The sequence below is a fragment of the Megalopta genalis genome, chromosome 3 (assembly GCF_051020955.1).
Source record: "Megalopta genalis isolate 19385.01 chromosome 3, iyMegGena1_principal, whole genome shotgun sequence".
NCBI classification, from domain to species: domain Eukaryota; kingdom Metazoa; phylum Arthropoda; class Insecta; order Hymenoptera; family Halictidae; genus Megalopta; species Megalopta genalis.
The window spans coordinates 17624795-17640302 of record NC_135015.1 but is presented as its reverse complement, the minus strand read 5'-3'; the positions used below and the strand labels follow the sequence as shown (position 1 = coordinate 17640302).

General features: G+C 49.5%; 1 protein-coding gene across 6 annotated transcripts in view; it reads left to right on the top strand.

Moving 5' to 3' along the window:
• The window catches only part of mav (TGF-beta domain-containing family member maverick), a 53247-nt gene that overhangs the window by 4768 nt on the left and 32971 nt on the right, over positions 1-15508 (top strand). For 2 of the 6 annotated variants that reach the window (XM_076520249.1, XM_076520244.1), the window contains one exon: positions 453-12445. In XM_076520249.1, coding sequence (XP_076376364.1) covers positions 10934-12445 — 1512 coding nt within the window. In that variant the 5' untranslated portion in view covers positions 453-10933. The remainder of the gene's footprint in view (positions 1-452; positions 12446-15508) is intronic. The other 4 variants (XM_076520247.1, XM_076520248.1, XM_076520246.1 and 1 more) reach the window with 4 other exon arrangements.

The window sequence follows — 15508 nt, the reverse complement described above, 5'->3', positions numbered from 1 at the left end:
CCTAAGTGCGCCTTTAACATGTTAAACGGACGAGCCAATTTTCCTCTCTTCGTACTCGTCTAATCATTTTGCTAATTTGAGAGCCGTTCTTGCGGCTTCCGAAAGCGATCCTTAACGTTGCCCTCCGATCGAGGCTGCTTCGTTTGTTTGTATCCGTACGGAAAGATCGCGGAGGAATTTATTTGCGGTTCAGTCGAAGACACTCTCGAGGATTATTAATAGAACCGGGTATCTGTTCGACGTCGCGTTGTGTTCGCATGTTTCGTAATTGCTAATTCGAGAGTTATTTTGTAGATCCGCGGGCGCCGCCGCGTAACGACCGTCCACTGATTCGCGGCGATCTACTTTCGTTATTTCTGCGTACAGAAACGATCGCGGAAGATGATTCGATTTATACAATTACATCGACAACGGTCGACGATTATTAATAGAATCTTTTTTTTCCTTTGCAGGTGGTTTTACCGGGAGGATCGAGCAACGCTCGTAATCACTATTGAAAGCCGGTGCAACATCGCCGACTGTAACGTGTCGTGAGAGCGTGACTCGCGAAAAGATGATTTCAATCTGCCGAGGAATTTGTTCACTTGCGACGCAAGAAACATTGCCGTTCTCGTCATTCATGCGAAGGCGGTCGCGGCGGTTGTCATGTTGGAACGGTAAGCGGACAAATTAGTAAAATTCGAATAGCTCCGCTGGCTTCTTTTTTTTCTTTCTTTCTTTTTGGCGGTCTTCAGGGTCGCGCACCCGGTCGCTCGATCCGCTGAAATTTCACAAGCGACGGATTATGTGCTCGGACCCACGCGGACGCGTTCATTCTCTTTACGACAATCATAAATCATTCTTTCGCCGTTACGAATTTTGCCGGGCGTTCTACGAATAAAAATCCTGCCGGGAAGAATGAAACGCGTCGAACGTCGACCGGTGAATCCGTTACGTGTCCCTCGACTTGTTGTCGGCGAACTCTGATTTCACTTGTTCCCGCTGATCGAGCATGAGAAGCTCGAACAGTGACTCGAGTTTTAAAGGAAAGCATTGTCGTCGCGTCAAATGTCACTTCGGAGTGCAACGGGTCAACTGGCGGTTAAGCCTTTCTTCGGTTCATTCGGATCGACATTGATCGTTTCAGACGATTCTTCCATCTTGATCTACGAGCAGCGGCCCGATCTTCGAACAAACGATGTCGCAAGCAAGACTATGATTTCAGATAAATCAGTTGTATCCGAACTCGATTCAAGATCGGCGTAATTAAACCAGTATATTAGCCCTGTGCAGTCTATCAATAATTAAAAAATTATTATACCGTGTTTCAAAATAACTTCAACGCCGTCAAATTTGTTTATATCTAAAATACTGTTAAATTAATTAGTAATTTCAGCACGGGTCACAAAATTCAGTTTCATATGTACAAAATGCAGCAAATTATAAAATATAAATGGTACATAAATAAATATATAATAATATATTTATATATTATATATTATAAAATATATAATATATATTATCAATATAATTATGAAATAAAAATGGTATAGGAAGCACTATTTTGGATTTCGAGTTAAAACGGCTCCGAAGGATCGAACCCAGCCGATTCGTCGAAACGAATCGACGGATTCATTTGTCAACTTATTCTTGAAAATGTTGAAGACGGAACATCGATTCGGTCAAACGGATAAACGTTGCATTCGACCGACTCGCCTCAGCCTCGGCGTTTTTAGGGTCAATGCTATTCGCTCCGCTATCTAGGAGGAGAGATCGATCGATCAGGAATCCCCGAGCGAAGTGATCTCCAGTGGCACGGAACACGCGACGCGCTCGCTATAGATCGCCGTACATTATAGATCGCGCACGCACACCATGGCGCACCGCTCGCTTCAAAAGAACACCGCGAAATTGGCTTAGTCATCGGCGCGCCGCGGCGTACTACGGAAATATTACGGGACATTAGCGAGAAACGCAACGAGTCGCAACGAGCAGCAATTCACCGCTTTCGACGAGGACGAATGACACGAGGGGCGAGCAGGAGCGACGCGTATCCAATGAATCACGCTTCTACCTTGCGACGATCGTTCGATTCCTGGAACGAGCTGTGTAACAAGCGGCCGGCCGAGCGCCGCTCGTTTCAGCAAGAGAGTACATACATCGCGAGCCCACGCAAAGATTGCCCTCTCTGGCCGCGGCTAACGTGGACGTGCCGAAAACGGGAGCGACGAAACCACGCCTACGCGAACCGATCCGGATGGAACGAATAAAATAGACGTTCTCTTAAAGATGCTTCTGTTGTAAAATACTTGAACGTAGTAGATTATCAGTTGCTCTAAATAATGTTTGGGCAATGATCGCTATACGTGGCACTGCCCCGGCTCTGTCCGAATTGCGAGCAACGAGGCCACGCCCGCTCAGAGCACTTGGGTACTTTTTTTTATTACATATGTGTAAAAGTAGAAGTTTACAGGATCCCTTGAGGTAATTTTGAGCAAGGATTGCTCTCTAGAGCACTACATTGGCTCTGCTCGAATTGGGAGCAACGAAGCCACGCCTACTCGGAGCACTTTGCGCCGGGAAAATAACAGAGACGCTCTTTTACCGGCATTTTCTGATTACAAATATCAAAAAGCAGAAGTTTATAGGATCCCTTGAGGTAAGCTTGAGCAAGGATTGTCCTTTGGATCACTACACTGGCTCTGCCTGAATTGGGAACAACGAAGCCACGCCCACTCGAAGCATTTTACGCGAATAACGGAGGCGTTCTTTTATCGATATTTTTCTATTACAAATATCCAAAAGCAGAAATTTACAGGATCCCTTCAGGTAAGTTTAAGCAACGATTGTCCTTTGGAACACCACATTGGCTCCGCCCAGTATCGAGAGCAGCGAAGCCACGCCCACTCGGAGCATTTTAATAGAAAAACGAAGAAAATAACGAAGGCGCTCTTTCATCGCTATTATTCCTTAAGTTAGTAGGACACCTAAAAAAAATCTGCAAATATCGGGAGCATCGAGGCCACGCCCACTCGAGGCTCTCGAAAGGCAGATCACGTCTCTCGCGCTCCTTTCCGCGGCGTCGTTTCCCTAAACCATTGCTCCCGATCGGCCCTTATCGACATCGTTCATTAACGAACAGCAGGCGAACAGCGCTCGCTGATGATGTAATAGGAAACAAAGTGGACGAATGAATCGGCGCGCCGATAAAAATATCGTAGTCGCGTGTAGTAGAATTCGAGTCCGCGCCCGCGAAGGAAATACCGCGCCCGCGAAGGAAATACCGCGCCGAGAGAGGGATGCAAATTAAACGGAGCGAGATAAGAACGAGGAAAATCGCGGTGACATAAATAACGCGCGGGAAAAGATAATGGATTGCATAGCGAGAACGGAGGATGTTTTCTACGTATCGATGGTATGCGGCCGGTCGGATCTCTCGCGGAATTCGGCGGAGTTTCTCGGCCAGTAAATTTTGTGATAACCGGTTCCGATAAGCGGCCTGTTCCGATGCGTTTCGATTCGTTTTCTGCGTAGAAAGCGGTGTTCCGGTTCGACGGACGGAAGGCGATCCTGGACCGTGAACGCCGGAGATTTCCTCCGTGGAAACAACGTCGGCGCGGCGTCGCGGTCTTTTTTGTCGCGAGAATTCCGGATGTTAACGTTTCTTGTCGCAACAATCTCCTCTGCCGGATAGAACCACATAAACATACACACATCGCACCATAACGCCGTTACCAGGAAGCCGTCCGCTGCCGACTCAGCCGATACGGATCGCGGGAACATTAATCGGGAAGTTTAGTGGCTCATGTATATACATAAGAGAAGTTCACCTGGACTCGATGTATCTCGGGTAATACCGGTATCGAACTACCAGCTCTGCATACACACGCTCGCGTTTCCGTCTGGTTCGGATCGATTCTGCAGCGGACGCGAGAAACGCGTCGCACTATTCTGCCGCCGCGATATTCGATATTTGCCGAGTGGTCAATGACAATGGAGAAGGAAACAGGTGGTAATCGACCGGAACAAGGTCTAGGTCTTCGAACAAGGCCCCCGGAGCGCGTTCGCCTAGCTCTCCGATACGATTTTAACGCTATTTTTACCGGAAAGGTCAAGAGACGCGCGGTGAAACTTTAATTTTTACGCTGAACCTATCGCGGACCGGTTCTCCCTATTTTACAACTTTACAAACATTTATTATTTTACTAAGGATTTTATAACTTTATTTGCTCGTAGCAAAATGACCGATATTATTTATTTTCAAATTGTTGAGACTATGAAGACTTTGTTTTCGATTAAGTAAATTCCTTTTTATTCCATGTTATATTATATTAAAAACGGCGAAGAGACTGAATAAATTCAATCTTATTCATTCTTATAAAGCAACACATGATCAGCAACTTTTATAGCACGGTAGGTTTAGTGTTGACGTTACTTTCAAAGTTGAGTCACCTCTCTTCGAGCGACCTCGCAATTTCTCCTATAACGATTACGAAACTAATTCGGTGAAAATAAATTCGACAAGTTAACTCGAGTAAATTAATTCGATAAAAATAGCGCAAACACTAACCCTTTGCACTCGAGTGGCGACTCCGACGCATCGCTGAAATTGTTACACTACGTGCCAAGATAATGTTTACATTATCAAAGCTTAGACATAAAAGATTGTTCAAAGTCTTACTGTTGTATGAGTCGCAAGACTCAATTTCATACGCATGAAATAGACTTTATCGTATAAAATGGAAATACTACAAGTCAGAAAATTTAACTTAGATTCACAATTAAAATGGCTTCGAGTGCAAAGGGTTAATATAGTAAAAATAGCGAATTTGTTCCCTGACAAATTCATGTATTCGATTCCCCGACTGTTTCCCTTATTGCATTCTTTGTAGGTAATTCCAAGTGGGCGTGGCCTATCTGCCCTCAGCGTTGCCAGGGCAGTGGCTTATGGGGCGATCCGTATTCCAGTCCGATCCCCGGCTAAATCTGTTCCGTGGCATGAACGTCGGACCGTTCGCACACAACGCCAGCAGAATTACCGGGGGTCACTATCGCGAAAACCGGCGGCGGTGGCGGCGATGCCGATACAGGAAGTCAAGAGCTATCGACCGGCGTGCAATCCATCACCGACCGCTATCGTAAGAGCTTGTGCAATTGAGGAGCGCAGGCTCCTTGATGAAGTTTTGGTTGTTTTCGTGCCGCGACGATGATCGTTGACTCTCTCCTTATCGGGAATCGAGCGGAACCCCTCGGGTGACGCGTCGCGGCGCGGCGCGCCGATCCTAGGGTGACAATGCCGTCGTCACGCGAGCTTCGCGTTCCGCGAAAAAGCTTGCGAGCCGCGGCCTAAACGTTACTTACACGGGGAGGAGTCGGTTCCGCGAACGTTCCTCCCGTTCCGAAAAACCGTGTGTCGGATGGAAACGCTTCCGGTTCGTCAGCGGCGAGCCGACGGCGTCACGCGTCGACGTGACGCGACGCGTCCCCGGAAAATCGGGCTGACCGAATATCGTGTCGCCGACGACTTCTGACCTCGCGCCAGCGATTATTCCAATCGGTCGGTCCCTCTCTCTCTCTTTCTCTCTCTCTCTCGCTCGATTTCCTCGTCAACGTTGTTCCATTTAGCGGCCCTTCCGGCGATAACGCGATTTAAGCGCCGCGTCGGTTCGACCGGAACGCGGCCGCGTTTCGTCGATCACGGCTGATCGCGGCAGGCCGCAGCTGCGACCGTCGCCGCGACGGGATCCCGCGACAGCTGGAAATCCCGCGACACCGATGATCGACGTCCGAAGGGAAACTCGCGGACGCCGAGGATCACCGGCTAACGGTGACGGTGATCATAATGGCGATGATGAAGTGACAGGGTGTCGAGGCCGACTGCGAGACGCCCGTAATGAGACTGCGGCCGTTCCGTTCACTTCGGACCGGTCACCTCTCGTCTTTCTCGCCGTTCCATCTTCATTTGTTTGTTCAACGCCGACCTGCCGAGTGCCCTTTCGATGCGAGCTACAAAAATTCGGCGCAACGATAATGATACTAACACTTCGCGCTCGGCGCTATTTTAACTCTAAGTCCGAAATTGTTTTGGATCACCTACGGTATTTACATTTTGTATGACTTATTGGTGCAATTTATGCACGTGAAGCTATAAAAATTCGGCGCAACGATGATGATATTAAACCTTCGCACTCGACACCATTTTAACTCTAAGTCCAAAACAGTTTTGGATGACCTACGATATTTCCATTTTGTATGACTTATTAGTGCAATTTTTGCACGTGAAATTTAGACTATATGATAATTAGGCTTTTAACAGTTCTTTAAAAATAAATAGATTTAATGATGTAAAACATTATTTTAGAATGTCATATAAAAATATTGAGCGGTGCCTCGGAATCACCACCCTAGTGCAAAGGGTTAACCCTTTGAGGACGAATATCGTCGTATCGATGACATCGGGACTGTATCTTTTATTTCAGAGAACGTGAACGTATAATTTAATTGTGTGCGTAATGAAACATCAGAATATATTGTTCGTTTTTCGCATCGTTGAAATTTTTTAATCTAGTTCTCTGAAGGAAATGTCCTTAGCATTTTAAAAATGCTCGTCCGCAAAGGGTTAAACCTTTCGCACTCGAAAGCATTTCAACTGTGAATTCGAAATAGTTTTTTCTGATCCACGTTCTTTACATTGTAAATGACTCGGTGATTTTAATCGCGCGAAACAGAGCCTTGTAACTCGTACAATGGTCGCAGTTTCCGCAGCCTTTCGAACACAAATAAATTTGATAATCGAAACGTTATTTTGCAACGCGATAGAATAATTTCCAGCGATGCCTCACAGAGCGACCATTCGAGCGCAAACAATAGTAGTAAAATAATGAAATGCTAATAAAATGAAAACAGTGGTTACAACGGTTACATTCGCTCGTAAAAAGGTGTGAAAAACAGGAACCGGACCGAAACGCAACAGGTCTCCGATGGAACAAGATTACAATATACAACAAAACCTCGGAACGCCGCAGCATCATAAATTCCTGACATTACAACCTTGACTTCTACTTTTATTAAAATCATCGATGAAGAAGCCAACGTCGTTCGCATAAATATCTAACCATAACGAGAAACCAGTTGAGAAAAGGATCGTCGTACAGAGATCGCGACACATGTTACGACTCTCCGGGAATGAAAATCGTATTGTGCGCCGAGGAGGTGGAGTTTATCGGGTTTCGTTGTTTCTTAGAATGCGGAAGAATGCTCCACAAACTACCGAATCGATCAGCTCCTATCGATTAATGATAGAGGAAAAAAGAGTCGACAGAACGAGGAAGTCGCGGAGCGATTCCTCCGCGCGATATCCGCGCCGTCGCACGCTGATTTATCGCAAAACAAACCGTCTTCAACTTTAACGGGCTTTTCGTCTCCGAACATTGTGAATTCATCGTCGAAACGTTCTCACCTGGTGTCGCGTTTTTTCGCCGCATCTTGTTCGATCGGATTTCGCGTGACGCGAAAGATTCGCCTCCTCGATTCGGTGAAACGTCGCGACCGAGAATCAGAGATTCGACGTTCGATCTGTAAAAGCTTCGCGTGGTTCTCCAGCCTGAAGAAGCTGCTGTCTAGAATCGATAGTTTGTTTACATTGGTCGAAGGCAGGAGGTCGACGTGTTTTCACGATCTATATTTTCGAAAGAGGCGCGCCCAAGACTGTCGCAGCCGCCGCGGTCGTTCTACGGGCCCTGAAACACCCCGAACGCCCGTGTACACGAACTGATTATGGTAGTACGGACAGCTATTATGATCGACGCCGGTGTGTACGTCAAGTCTCCTCTTTCGAAAAACAGGCTATAAAAAAGTCGATGAGTAAGGGGTCTAAATAGATCTGGTCACCACCGCCTATATGCAGTCATCGGAAGCGTCTGCCATTCGCGGGTTAAGAATTTCGATTACGCGTGAACAAGCTGGATGCCGCGCCGTCGGCCTCCTTAGATAGCTATCGATTGTTTCAGAGGGAAAAATCGTTGCGATCGTTTCGCAGTCCTTCGACCAGGAGAAATAAATCGACTCGCGACTTCGACGCGGCCCTTCGGTCACTTTTCGCTTTCTCGGCGCTGAAACCACTTCGATCCGTTTCGAATTCTCCGTTTCACAATGCGAGCACTGTGCACAATGCAAATTATTGCATAGATTGATTCAATTTGTGCATATTAATTGCATATTAATTGCAGCTTAAAAATAAATAAAACAGTAAAATATTCGGTCCATAAATACGCGCGGTTTTAATTTCCATTAAAATTTGACAACAACAATGATTGCCTAACAGTTATGCCACTCGATAATATTTCTTCTTCTTTTCTTTCCTTTTGTTATGCAATTGTTCACTGATTCGTTCCGCGCGATTAACAATTTAACGAAGTGCTCAATTTTTCGAAAACTGTGGAGCGTCGAAATTAATAAAAAAAAACATCTTCGACACGTTTCGCCGTACGATTAAATCGTAAATGTACATTCTTGTTAACTCGACACCCTATAGTTTTCAAGGAATTCATCAATTTGTCACTAGCACGGAACGAACGATCGATGAAACAGGCGGATTTAAGCGAAATCGCGGGAAATTCGAACGAATAATTAAAACCGCGCGAACTTCTCGACCGACCCTGTATATCGAGAACCGCGGCATCGGTTCTCGGTATTTCCAGCGTTAATTAAACCAATAGTTCTCCCGCTTCGGCGATCGATCGCATTTTCTCGATTGTATCTCCGTTGATTGCGACGAAATTTTTATCGGGCCTGTCTCCGTTCGCGGCTTCTTCGCGAGTGTTTACAAATGAAAAGTCATGGGCTCTTCAGGTTGTACAATAGGTGATTAGACGGCAACCGGTTGAGGAAACGGGTCCTCGTTGACCAAAACAAAGAGGCACGTATGTACGTACATATGTACCTCGCAATCTTCGTTGCTCTCGCAAAGGGCAGTGGAGCCGGTTACCGTGGGGCGAGACCGACTGCTGTGCCTTTGGTTTGTTTTCGAGCGCAATTAACATTGTGCTCATCGAACGTTTATCTCTTATCTCGTTTATTTTTGAGTAAAAGAATGCGGCGTGCCCGATTCGATAAATATCAAGTTAATTATGGCCGAATTAAAGATAGCCTAAAATAAATAATATATTAAAATAAATAAAATATTAAAAATGTGTCTTATTCGATAAATATAACGTTAATCGTGCCGGAATATGAACCAAAAGGCGCGACAATCTTCTTATTCAACGAAGAATGTACGTTCATTGCACTCTTAAACAATTTCATTTATTTCTTACGAATTTCATTATTGGCAAAATAGATGTTAAATTTTCTTTCGTTTCGTTTATATTCCAATAAAAGAATTTCCGTCTCGTGATGAATGTAAATATATATAGTGAGTCAGGGTCGAAACGAAAGGGCCGGGGGGCAATCGTTAGGCCCACGGTAACCGGCGACTCCGCCGGCCTAGAACCGATTTCGCCGGCTCCTATTTCGTGTGCCCGGTTTCGCGGATCGTCGATCGTTTCCCGCTCGGGTCCGTTGGAACGAGGACCGTCCACTTTCACGGGTAATACCGGCCGGTAACGAGACGACGGTGTTCAGATATCGGGCCGATTGATATTCGTGAGGCACGTATCGAACTTAATTCCTCGTAGCAGTAGTAGTAGTAGTCGATGTTAGTAGTAGTAGGGGAGTAGTCAGCGGGATATATACGCGAGCGCGCGTTACCACGGTATTCGGCAGTCGACGCGCGGCACTCGAACGGAGCGGGTCTTCCATTCGTCCCGTCCTCGACCATAATCGCGTCCGTCCGTCGCTTTCGTTCCCTCGGCTCCGAACGATCGCGCGAGTGGAGAACGAAACACGGAAGAAAGCCGCGGCGAGCTTTGAAACGAGTGAAAGACGAATTAATATATATATTAAAAAAAAAAGAAAAACAAGAAAAGAAAGAGAATCGGCGGACACGTGGAGCGTGCGGAAGGATCGATTCCCGGAAGTCGTGGATGAACGAGGATCCTCGATCGGTCCGCGATTTTAAGATGACCGCCTCGGCACCGTCTCCCCTGTCTTCCTCTCTCTCCTCTCCGTCCGCGGACCTGTCGGTCGCCTCCTGGTGCGCGTCGTCGTCGTCGTCGTCGTCCTCGTGTTCGCCGCCGACGTGCTCCCCGTGCTCCAAGTCTCCGCTGCCGTCGCGCAGAAAGAAGAAACCGAACCGGTGGACCATCGACCGCGGCTATCCGCTTCTCCGTCAGAGGAGCTCCGTCTGAATCCGGCGCATCCGCCTGAAACGGAGCGTGCACAGAGAACGGAGAGTGCCCGTCCGGGAGAATCGAAGAGACGCACACGTGGTGTCCCGAGAAGCACAGCGTGCACGCCAAGCTAGAAGGTGTGTACGAGCGAGGTGGGAGGATATAGTGTAGCAGGAAAGAGGAAGGACTATCGCGAGTAGGAAGAGAGTGCGGTAACAACGCGAGCGACCAGTGTACTCGCCGGCAGAAGGAACTCTTAGAGAGAAGAACGGCGTGGTCTGGCGGCGAGGTTTCGTCTGTTGTGAACTCGTTTACGGTACAATCGAAGGGCGCGAGTGATTTTAGTGCGGCCAACAGGGCAGAGATCGCCGAAGACACGGTGGTTCGGCAAGACAGAGATCTGGAAGAGGAAGAAGAAGAAGAAGAAGAACGCGAGAAACGCGCGAAGATCGCGCGGCAGCGGGAGAAGAGCCGCGCCGAGCACGTTGCTGGTCGGCGATTCGTCGCGGGACAGAAGAACGGTGCGCGGGGCGAAAGACGAGGGTGCGGCGAGGGTGCAGGTGCGCGGAAAGGGCCGAGGACCAAGGAGCACCGGCTTCGCAGCGGGTGAGCGTGCTAGCGGCGAGCTGCTCCCTGGCCGGAGCAATCGCGCCGGTTCGGCCGCAAACTCGCATCACGAGCCGGCTATGGGAAAGCTGGCAACGACTGGTGGACGCGTGACCCGTGATAACGAGGACCAGGAAGCATCGGCGTCGAGCGCCGCCAGTTCCGGCCGCGCGTTCGTCGCGGCGCCCATTCGCGGGATCGCTCCTCGCGGCGCTGTTCCGAGAATCGTCGAGGCGAGCCTGCTTGAACCAGATCAAGGAGAACGCGTTCGCGAGTGCCGATCTTCGATCTTCGCGGGTGCCCGCACCGGGGACCGCCTCGATCCTCCTGTCGCTGCCGGGGGCTCGGTCGCGAACGCTCGATTTCCGGGAGCTGCTGGGGACTCGGCTCCGGGTGACAGAGGACTCTCGAGTCCGAAAACTGGAGGAAACTGGACTCCGAAAACTGGAGGAAATTGGGCTCCAGAAACTGGAGGAAACTGGACACCGAAAACTGGAGCAAACTGGACTCTAAAAACTGGAGGAAATTGGGCTCCGAAAACTGGAGGAGACTGGACTCTAAAAACTGGAGAAAACTGGACTCCAGAAACTGGAGAAAACTGGTCTCTAAAAACTGGAGAATACTGCACTCTAAAAACTGGAGGAAACTGGACTCCAAAAACTGGAGCAAACTGGACTCCAAAAACTGGAGCAAACTGGGCTCCAGAAACTGGAGAAAATTGGACTCTAAAAACTGGAGAAAACTGGCCTCCAAAAACTGGATGGCACTCGACTCTAGCGTCTTCAGGGAACTCTTCTTCGAAGACTGGAGAAGACCCGACTCCAGCGACTTCCGAAAACTCGATCCCAAATACTGGAGTACCTACGACTCCGAAGACTCGCTCCCTAAAATCTCTAAGACATTTGTCTCCAAAATCTGTGAAAGACTGTGCACCGCAGACTGCAGGAGACACCACGCCAAGGTCTCAATCTCCTAGAACAGGAGGGCACCGTACTCCAAGCACGCAACCTCCAAAAACTGAAGCGGTCACGACTCCAAGGACACGGTCTCCAAGAACCGGAGGAGATCCTACTCTGGAGACCGGAGAAGACTCAGCCGCAAGGACTCGATCCCGAAAAACTGAAGGAGAGTCGTCTCCGAGGACGCGATCTCCATTCGAGACGGCAACCGGCACCTCGTTGCCCGGGTTTCGCGCGATCGGCGATGCGGGAAGGCCGATCCTGGTGGACGGTTCGCGGGCCCAGGTGTGCAAGTACTCTGACGGGCGAGCGTGGCCGTCGGTCCGTCGAGGACCAACGATCCGGTCGATCCTCCTGCTCGCGGCGATCACGATGGCGATCCTCGCGATCTCCGCGCCCGCGGCGGCCGTGCCGACGCCGTCGGCCGACCCGACGCTCCCGCGAACCGGTCTCCGGCAAGACCTCGCAGACTCGACCGGTCTCGAGGACGTCTACGAGGACGCGTTCGAGGACGTTTTCCGAGAAGAGGACCGCCGCGACCCGGGCACCGTCCTCGACGAGAGCGAGCTGGAGATCATACGGCGCAGCATCGCGCGCGGTCTCGGCTTGAAGAGGATACCTGACCCTGCCAAGGTGAGTTCTCGAGCTGTAACACCGTTCCCCGGTACCGTTCGCCGCGATTCCATTCGAGAGGACGAGTTTGCGGCGCGCTGGTTTGCAGGTAGATCGAGCTACGACGAGCTTTCATGTCCTGTTAATTATCGCAGAGGACGCGTTGCGATTTTAGAACGGAATTTATCGCGAATTTAGAACGTCTGCCTTTGTGCACAGGGGACGAGAGAATGATCTCGACAAAGGTACGCGATCGATAGTATAAACAGCGTAAAAAGACGGCGATTACGTTATCGGCGTATAATTGGACTTCGATACAGTTTGGAAACGACGCGCCTGGTCGGCACGTTTCGCAGACGTTGTCCTCGAAGGGCCGGCCCTCGAGGGCCTGTCCTCGCTGGGCCCGGCGTACGTGGACGTCGCAGAGCTTCGTTCACCTCTGGCTGTTCTCCCATGGCGCGGTTGCGTAAGTCGAATTCCATTAGACCTTGTGGGAATAACAAGAGTTAAGGAAGCAATCGTCGCGATAAACTTGAACTCTGTAGCTTCCGATTATCTAATGTTTTCGGAGCAGCGGTCCGCGAGCGTTAACGAAACGCCGGGGACCGGCCAGCCTTGGGTGTAGCGGGTTCTGATGATCCCCGGTGTCGGATAGAGGCTAGTCGGCTCCCGTTGGCAAAAACCACGGGGCCCCGTTAAAAGGAGCGCGGAGCACGGTCGGGCGAAAGGTGTACGGGGAAAGGGGTTGACGGGGGAGGGACGGGGGGAAGAAAGAAAGAGAAAAGAAAGAGAAAGGCGGAGTGGTGCTCGACGATAGACGCGAGGCGGAGGAGCGAAAGAGGTGATGCGGCGAAAAGGTCTGCCGGCTCGGCTCGGCGCGGCGCGGCGCGGTGCGGCGCGGCTCGGCGCCGAAGACGATGATGACGGCTCGGGGCGAGGCGACGAGGCGGGACGGAACGAGCGAAAAGAAAGAAACCGGGGAGAGGAACGGAAAGAAAGGAAAGAAAGGAGGAACGAACGCGACGAGACGACGCGCGACGCGCCGACGGGGCCACTCCGCCGCGCTTCCCTCGCGCCGCGCCTTAGGTCAGGGACGGTGTGACGCGACGGATCATCGACGGAACGGCCAATTAAAAAGGGAATTCGTCGTCGTCGTCGTCGACGACGGCTGGATAGATAGAACTTGTCGTCATATTTGCGTCATCCGGTTCGAAGAAAAGACGCCCACCTGCCGCGAATCTCCACGCCGACACCGTGGTTTTGACCGAGACAAGACGGGTCTCTGTTCCGGCATTCCGCGTCTCGTTTTAGCCGTTCGACAAGAGACCGAAGCGAAGATTAGCGAAACTGCAGCCGGCCACTCCTGTTAATTGTCTGGCTGCGACTCTGTTTCGTCTTCGGTGGTTAGAGCCATGGTACAGAGGCCACTCTCCAGCCGCAAAACAGCGGTTCCCGTGTGATTACGCGGTATCGCTGAAATTGGCTGCTGAAATTGACCATGGTAATCAATGTTTCTGGATTAGTATTCCTGTGTAATTTGTGATACGGGCTTGGATAAGACAGGCGATTTAGGATTTTCGCTTCGGCACGGTCCGCGATCACTCGCGGAGAGGTTCGATGTTTCTGTCAACGTCGCTGTCAACGGATAGTTTTATTATATGTGGACGGATCCTAGTAATTATTTCATATTTATAATTATATAATATATATAATTAATTAAATATATAATTATTTTATAATTATATATATATAATATTTATATTATATTATATATACATATAATTACATATATAATCATGTAATTATTTTATTACAAATATATGCGGACAGCTTTTAAAGCGGTATAACTTTTTCCAACCCAGACTAAATGACGTAAATTTTTGTTCAGATGATGGAGAGTCTGCTCTACTAGACAATAATTGAAATGCTTTTTTTTAAAACTTTGCTATTACTTGAAATGTGACATATATTGTACCGTTTTAAAGAGCGTCCACATATATTTGTCCGTGACTGTACGTCTATAGGGGATGAAGCGAATCTAGAAAGCTCTAGAGATGTTAAAATCATGCGGTATCGTTCCAGAAACGATACAATCACAAATGGTGCAAACAGCTTCACCTGAAAGCGGACTTCGGTCAACTTGAACTTGAACTCGTTTGAAAGCACTCAGACGAACGTTCGCTAAGATTTGCATCAACCGACGAGCAAATCTTGCAGATCACCATACAATAAGCTCATTAGACTCTTCCACGCAGCGTCGTCTACCCCTTAACCTTTAAACTGGCGGCAGCATGATGTCATATGGGGTCACTAATATTCTACCTTATTTTGGAGAACAGGCAGTTCTCTCTCTCTCTCTCTCTCTCTCTCTCTCTCATCCGACTCAATATCCGAGCGAAAATATTTAGGAAACCCAATGTCTCGCCAGACGGCGCAGACTGCCTCGTAAATAATTTCCCACCATAAATATTTTTCGATGCTGGTCTAGACAATCTGACGACACATTAAGCTCCCTAAATATTTTTCCCGGCGAAACGAGCCAGCTGCGAGAGAACCGCGCGTTCTCCAAAACGCGGCACAATATATTAGCGACGTCCATTTGGCACGGTGCCGGCAGTCCGAGGATTAAGCGGACGTCACTCGCCGATCCCGTATTTCCCGAGACGCGGACCCACCTACGAGACGAGGCGAAAACCACCTCTCCATAGGCGCCGGAACGGCAACAGGTGCTGTCCGCGAGGCCGGAGGGGCCGCGGTAGCGTAAATGAGCGTACAAGGCAGAGCGCGTTTAAGGGAGCGTAAAGAAGCGGGGAAAGGTGCGCGGGTCGGTCGCAGGGACGTCGAAGGAGCCAAGGGGATCGCGGACGTCGCGAGTCGGCGAGTCCGTAAACAGCCGGCGAGACGGACACGGGGAACGTGGGTGGTCCGTCGTGCGTTGCCCCACTTTCGCTAACGCATGCACGAGCACGTGCGCCGATCCTTCTTCTGCTATGCAGAACCGGCTGTCCACGTGCGTGCTGCGCGAACGCCCACGACTGCTCTCCGTCGTAGACTCTTCTCTTCTCCTCTCTCGCCTCCTCTCTC